At 32.6% G+C, this 8229-nt stretch overlaps 1 protein-coding gene across 1 annotated transcript; it reads left to right on the forward strand.

Moving 5' to 3' along the window:
• The first annotated feature begins 422 nt into the window (after positions 1-422).
• LOC133671157 (cytokinin hydroxylase-like) lies at positions 423-3623 on the forward strand. Its single transcript, XM_062091812.1, has 5 exons — positions 423-792; positions 906-1132; positions 1225-1466; positions 1684-2062; positions 2974-3623. The coding sequence occupies exons 1-5, from the start codon at positions 507-509 to the stop codon at positions 3394-3396; spliced, it is 1557 nt and encodes a 518-aa protein (XP_061947796.1). The 5' UTR covers positions 423-506; the 3' UTR covers positions 3397-3623.
• The last annotated feature ends 4606 nt before the right edge of the window (positions 3624-8229 follow it).

An 8229-nucleotide genomic window follows, 5' to 3' on the forward strand; every position in this document is an offset into this window, starting at 1 on the left:
ATAGGTTTTTTACTTGAATTTTTGATGAGGTCAAACTAAGTCAATCATTTCCCTATTTTTTCTTAAAAGTAGACCAATCTAGGTCTTCGGTTGTCTAGATCTACAGCAATTTGTCAGGCCGTTCCAAGTTTTATAATCATTAATTTCAACACTTAATATAAATTAAAGTAAAAAATAATATCTAATTATTTTTTTAAAATATGCAAGTTTGATAATAATATATATTAAGAGCAAAATATATTTTTTTCGTATTTTATTATGTATATTTCACCATCAAGCAAATAAAAATTCTAATTTACCCCCCCCCCCTAAAAAAAAAAAAAAAAAACTATATGTGCTACTTTTAAAAATTCGTCTCTCTTCGCGATGCCTATAAATTAATGTCACTCCCCTGATTAACTAGACAACCCTCCTGTCTTCAGCTCTTTAATTCTTTTTCCCATTTTTGGTGTCAAATTATATTTGCTTAGTTGAGAACCTGTTTCAATCGATCACCGCCAGCAACCATGGCCATGATCGTGTTGGTGGTGACAACTCTATTAGTTATATTCCTTATTTTATTCTTTAAGATTGCATATGATACCTTATCGTGTTATTTTCTTACACCAAGACGCATCAAAAAAATCATGGAGAAGCAAGGAGTGCGTGGCCCCAAACCCCGCCCTCTTATCGGCAACATCCTAGACGTTGCCGATTTTGTATCTCAGTCTACTGCCAAAGACATGGATCACATCACTCACGACACTGTCAATCGTCTCTTGCCACATTATGTTGCTTGGTCTAAACAATACGGTATGCACATGTCTCACAGTCGAGACGGGACTCAAACCGGAGACTGAACTGATCAAAGAACTTTGTTGGGTTTTTCTCTTTTCTAAAAAAAGGTTTGATTTCTCTTTTTTCAGGGAAAAGGTTCATATATTGGAATGGGGTGGAGCCAAGGCTGTGCATAACAGAGACTGAATTGATCAAAGAACTTTTAACAAAGCATAGCTCTAAAGCCGGTAAGTCATGGCTGCAAAGAGAGGGAACCAAACATTTTATCGGTCGTGGTTTGTTAATGGCTAACGGCAGTGATTGGTATCATCAACGCCATATTGCCGCGCCGGCATTCATGGGAGAAAGGCTCAAGGTTAATACAGTCCACAACATGTTTCATATTCTTGGTATTGATTCATTTTAATGATGGTAGCACTGAGAGATTTGCTTTTTCTGGTTATGAAGAGCTACGCAGGGCTAATGGTGGAATGCACAAAGAAGATGCTCCAATCACTGCAAAATGCAGTAGAATCTGGCCAAACTGAGGTAGAAATTGGTGAATACATGACTAGAGTGAGTGCTGATATAATTTCAAGAACCGAATTCGACAGTAGCTATGAGAAGGGGAAGCAAATATTCCATCTCTTAACAGAGTTGCAAAGTCTTTGCCATCAAGCAACTAGGCACTTGTGCCTTCCCGGAAGCCGGTAAGTGTTCTTCAGAGAAGTATATATATAATCTGATAAAAAGTTGTGTGTGAATTTACATTACGTGGTCGGTTTTTTCTTCCTTTGACAGATTCTTCTATCACTTTCAAGTTTGTTCTGGTTCTTTAAAATTTACTTGGGATTCCTTGTCTGCTACAAGTTGCATTAGTGGATTCATGATCATGTGACGTTAAATTTTAATGTATTCCCCTGACAGGTTCTTTCCTAGTAACTACAACAGACAAATAAAATCCAAGAAGATGGAGGTGGATAGACTACTACTGGAGATCATACAAAGCCGAAAAGATTGCGTAGAGATCGGTAGAAGTAGTTCTTATGGAAATGATTTACTGGGGATTCTTGTGAATGAGATGGAGAAAAAGAGAAGTGATGGTTTTAATATAAACCTTCAGTTGATCATGGATGAATGCAAGACATTCTTCTTTGCTGGACATGAAACAACTGCTCTTTTACTGACATGGACGGTCATGCTTCTAGCCAGCAACCCTTCTTGGCAAGAAAAGGTGAGAGCCGAGGTGACAGAAGTCTGCAATGGTGAAACTCCTTCAATTGATCATCTTTCCAAATTCAACTTGGTAAGTGACGATTTACCAAGTTTTTCAATATCCATTCCATTTTCTCTAAAAAGTACAAAACAGCGGGCGTGGTGGTAAGTAAATCCAGGGTGCGAGGCTAATTATATTGAAACCCAACACAATGGGTCCAAAAAAAATAACTTATTTTTCTTTTTTATTATTAGGAAACCCATTGAACTAAGCTTCATGAAGAATTCAATTGTAAATTGAGTCATGAGCTGTTAACACTCATAGATATGGAAATTGTCCTGTCTCCTGATAAGATAGCTGTCGTTCTTAACCATACAAAAACTTTTAACTAAAAGTTGTACAAACCAAATCCTACTCGTAGCAGTAAAATTATCACTGACTAACTTCTTCCTCAGATAAGCTAAAGGATTTTGATTTTAAATATTTCTCATTTCTTTTAAAGGAAGCAAATCTTTTCTGCATTCAGGAGAATAAACAAAATGGTTTTGTACTGTTGTGCTTTTAGTTGGTGGCACTCAAATACGTAAGACAATGACCAGTCTAGGTTCATTTTGAAAGAAAAATAAATGGCCCTCTAACTTAAACAAGGCCTAGTTCATGGTTCGCCACTTCAGAATTTGTTCTTCTCTGCTTGGATAGGTTGAAGGTATATTTTAATGGAAGCAGCTAAATATTGATTAATCTTATTAACAGCCTAGCTGCCTGCTAGTTATGAATAATATATTGGAATCATCCAGAGAGTCAAAAAGGAATTTGGTATTGTTTAGATTCAAGTATCCACTCAGATGGGAGTGGTCAACAAAGGTTCTATAGTGGCATGTAAAGTGTTGTATCTTCACTGAAAGCGAAAAATCACCTGAATTCCAAAAAACTTTCGGCCTCAAAATATTTCTTCATGGTCAACTAATAACTTGTACATGAACTTTTTGGCATTTTTGCAGTTAAACATGGTTATAAATGAGTCTCTAAGGCTCTATCCACCGGCCACTTTGCTACCTCGAATGGCCTTCGAAGATATTAAGCTAGGTGATCTTCATGTTCCAAAGGGTCTACAAATATGGATTCCGGTTCTGGCAATTCACCATAGCGAAGAAATATGGGGAAGAGATGCAAATGAGTTCAATCCTGACAGATTTGCCTCCAAGCCATTTGCTCCTGGACGGCATTTCATCCCTTTTGCCACCGGACCGCGGAATTGTATAGGCCAGTCTTTTGCTATGATGGAAGCTAAAATCATATTAGCCATGTTGATTTCCCGGTTTAGCTTCCATATTTCTGATAGCTATCGCCATGCTCCTGTTGTTGTCCTCACAATAAAACCAAAATATGGGGTTCAAGTTTATTTGCAGCCCTTGAATTCGTGAAAACGATCGATTTTGAAAAGCCAGAGTTTGTTAGGTCTAGATGCGACGAGGGAGGAGTTTATATATTAAGTTTGAGCAGCTCTTATAATTATAGTATAGTCGAGAGACAGATAGATGTCAAATTAGTAAAGTTTGTACTCTAATTTTGTAAACAATATTTAAGGTGATATATATATAGTTACCTATAAATAATATTAATAAAAAAAACATAGTGAAAATTAATACAAGTTCTGTGTTCATAAGCCTCATCAGATGCTCATACGAAGTGCTAAAGTGTAGAGGGAAAGGGCCTTCTTCTTCAGCCATTGATGCTTACATACTCGTAATTATAGCTTGATTCTTCCCTTCTTTTCTCTCCCATTAGATTTTGATTTAACCAAGTGCTCCAACTTTCGACACTGATAAAACAAAAAAGGATGCATCGATCCTTGGCTTTCTGATCAGCCACTCTCCATATTCCTGCACCAATCTGTTATTCTGCTCCTTCCACTACCCATTTTCTCCAATTATTTTTGCTGCAGCTTTTCACTTTTTCTTTTCTTTTTTTGTCGCTGTCTATTTCACTTTACACGAAAAAATTCCTATACCTATCGCACGAATGCATTATAGAATGTTATGCAGCACATACTTCTTTTGAAGGAAGCATATCTCTACGTCAGTCAGTTTTGATCGATATTAAACCCCCTTTTAATTTATTTTTTAATCGGTCGGTCGCAATCATGTGTTACGTAAACTTGGCTAGCAGAAGATTGCAAACCCTAATTAAGGTAAGATTTTGGAAGAATGTTTGTAGTTAGTATAAAAGACTGGAGTTCGTATAACTGATCAAAGAAAATTAGTATGATATAAAAAAAAATCGTTTAATTTTTCTTTATATTTTATATCAAGTCTTCAATTTGTTTTTTCTATAAGTTTGATTGCCCTCAGTTAATTTGTTCATTTTCTTCTAGTATATATTTCCGTGTAAATTGATAGAAATACCCTCACTTCAAGAACTCAAGCCGTGTCTAATTTTTTTAAAATATATATAAATCTGAAAAGAGTCCTGATTTATGAAGAAAAAAAAGTGATATGGTGTTAAAAATCATTTTTATGGGTTTTTTAAATAAATTAGGGTAGGTTTTAGTGTTCATATTTTCGCTAGTGTGGATGAAAATATCTTATACAAGCATAGATCAGAGAATGATTTTATATTCAGGTATAAATTGAAGAACAAATTACTTGTAAAAATAGATTGAAAAATAAATATAAATTAATTATAAGAATAGATCATTGAGCTATTTCTTCGAAGAGTAATATTGTAAGAAACATAATTTTGACAGGATACGTAACTTTTCCAAAATCAAAGCACAGACTGTCCGAGCTCGATGCTATTCAAATTCCAGGAACTTTCATGAGTACTGTTGTTGGCAGTTCACTAGACTTGATTGATTCATCTGAATCTTGAAATTCCAATCCGTTCCAGGCTTAAAACATTGTATCAAAAGATCACGAGGAATCTAAATTCGCGGATTGCTGCAAAAAATAATGTGAAAACAAAAGGATGAGAAGAAAATGGTAATCATTTTCACAAAAAGCGGTTTGAAAATTTGAGAAGATAATGTAAGAAAGGCAATTCAGAACACCTGATCAACTAGCCGAAAGAAGAAAGACCTTTTTTTTTTTTTTCCTCGTTGGCTCGTTGACTCATGCATGGCCGTCAATTTTGAGTCGTCCTCACGAGTTTTCGGTGCCATCTTGATTCTAATCAGAAGGGTATAGATTTTTAAAGACTTTTAAGAAGTATTGTTCAGGTTTAATTTAAAAGTATTTTCTTTTAATTTAAAGAATCACTACTAAAAAATTATCAAATACCAATACCAATACTTACATAAAAAATATCATCAGTAAATTACAATACCATTTACCGATGGAAAATCACGTTGTTTCCGTCAATAATAACTGACAAAATTACTGATGAAATTCAAAAAATAAAAAAAATTGAAAATGTATTCCCTTGTTAATTCTGTCTGCAAATCTAACGCGTCAATATTTCTGACAAAAGTATCAATGATAATTTATTGTCGCTAATTTCCATCATGAAATCCATCGGTGATATTAAAGTTATAACAAGTAGCACGACCCCCCTCCCTTCCTTCCTTTTCTTTTTTGCAAAAAATAACACTCTTCCTTCTATTTTGTCACAAATCTAGCTCTCATCATCACAAATCCAGTCACTCTAACACTCAGTCTGTCAATATCCCTATTCTGGTTTTTTTTTTAAAGATTCTCCACATTAAGTAAGCAAACTTGCCTATTTTTTTAACACATTTTTATGTTAATGTTTTGGCATTTTTATGTAATATATGTAGTTTGTTTGTTTGTTTACTTGTTTATGGCTTTTTCCTAGAGAAATGTGTTGTATAGATGTATGATTTATACAAGTTAGAGTTTGCTTGAGATTTTAAAAAATTATTTTTGTTTGTCATTTGATGAAATTGAGTTTGATTTTGTATCTTAGATGTGTTATAATAAAAATCACTAATGATATATTTTTCAACGATATTTTTTCATAAGTTATTTTGTTGTTTATTGTGATGGAATCTGTTAGAGAATAATATAAATCATATCTTGAAACCTCACCTAATAGCTTAAACTATTGGGTTAATATGGTTCTTTGACATGGTATCAGAGCTTTAATGACCAAGAGGTTACGAGTTTGAATCTCATCATCCCTATTTATTTTGACAAAAATTAAGCACAAGATAATATGAGTATGTGCATGTTTCAAGCCCAAAGAGCTTTCATTTGAGGGGTGGTGTTGGAGAATAATATATATCATATCTTGGAACCTCGCTTAACAGCTTAAGCTATTAAGTTGAGATGGTTATTTAACAGAATCTGGCTTTAAACACATACGAGATATTTTTTCAGTGTTTTGCTATTTTCTGGTAGTGAATATTTTCTTTTTAGTTCATGAACTTCAATAAAATATTTTACAAATACTAATCAATTCACACTATCGTTCAATAATTTCAATTATCACCATCCTCACCTTACTGTCATTGTCGTCACTACCTCCATAATTGCCACCACCCTTTCACAATGTATCTACAGTCACCTTATCGTCACCACTCCATGACTTCACCGTCCCTCTCATTACTCTATTATTATTGTCGTTGTTGCCGCTTCATCATCATATCAAATCATATCATTCTACTACTATTATTATGTTTTTCACATTATCATTTATTAAATATCATAAAATATTTTTCATGTATACTATTTTATGAAAAACAAACGCACCTAATAAATATAAATTATTAGACATGTGACTTCTTTATGGTGGACTAATACTAAATCAAGAGGAAAAAAATGGATAAACGTGCACCACGCGAAGGAAATTTTGTTTAAGTACTAATGAAGAAAGATATCTTCACTTTGGAAAAGAAAATGGATAACATAAAGTGTGAGAATTACAACACTGTATTTGTCCTTGAGGTTCGTTCTTCAATGAAGACAAATGTACAAAATAAAATAGCAAAATATTTGACTTGACTATCAATTGCCGGAAATGGCTCCAAAAAAGCGGCCCCGTCGCTCGCCTTCAACAAAAGATTTCCCAAATAAGCTTGAAAGGAAGGTGGCTTTAGAACCGTAGCTTTTTGTTGTTCTTTGATAGTGAAACGTTGTCATAATCCAAATTTAACTATTTTCTATAATATATTTTTTAAAACAATTTTAAAAAAAAGATAGTGAAATAATAAGCAAGCTAAAGAAAGGGATTGAAATAAAGATTAGACCTTCATTTTCAAGATAAGTGTAAGATGAAAGATCAGTAAAGATAAAGTAGGAGTTTAAAATAATTTAATTTTAAATTAAAAGTTAAAGTTTTGGGAATTAAAAACTCAAAACAAAATTTATAGATTCGAAAAGATAAAATATTTAAAGTCTAGAAATTTAAAATAAATACTACAACTAGGGCTTAGATTCAGAAAGAGGGACAGGAAAAATTAGATAAAAAAAAATTATGAGAGAAAAATCAGAGAGAAGAAAAACTATAAAAGTATCCGAGATAAAAATCATGAGAGAAAAACTCCAAGAGAAAACAAAGAAGAATTAGAGAGGAAAAATAAAGCCATCTTTCTCGTTCCAAACCCTAGAAACATTTATGAATTTTTTCAAAATAGAAGAAATATTTGTGTGTGAGAGGTTTGTGTTGTTGGTTTTTACCAAAGAACCCATTAAAAGTATGATCTTTAAATAGGTTGTATCAATCAAATGTTAAAATTTTGTTATTTTTATTTAATACAAATATATTTATTTTGCGTAATTTATGTTCAATTTAATAGTAGTATGATCCTTAAACGGGTTATATTACTTGCTTATTAAATTATGAAATCTAATTTGATTCTCAATTAACTTAATATTGAAGGATGAAATTAAAAAAAATCAACTAAAAAGGACAAAAAACCTGAGTCAATCGGTCTAACCCGCAATCCAAGTCATAAGACAATGATAACCACATAGAAAGCAAATAAAATAAATATATAAATCCCAATTCTCAATCAACCCAATTTTAAAAGATTAAATTGAGAAAAATAATAAAAAAGATAAAAAAAAATAATAACAGAGTCAACCAATCAAACCTGGGTAAAAAGACCAAGATAACTCTATAGAAAATAAATTGAAAAAAATTATAAAGTAATATTCTTAATCAATTCAATTTTGAAAGATGAAATTGAAAAAAATAATTAAAATATATAAAAAAATAACCCAAGTCAACACGACTGACTTGTCAAACTAGTGACTCAAGTCATGAGACCGAAATAACTTTATAAAAAACAAATCAAA

The sequence above is a fragment of the Populus nigra genome, chromosome 13 (assembly GCF_951802175.1).
Source record: "Populus nigra chromosome 13, ddPopNigr1.1, whole genome shotgun sequence".
Classification (NCBI taxonomy): Eukaryota; Viridiplantae; Streptophyta; class Magnoliopsida; order Malpighiales; family Salicaceae; genus Populus; species Populus nigra.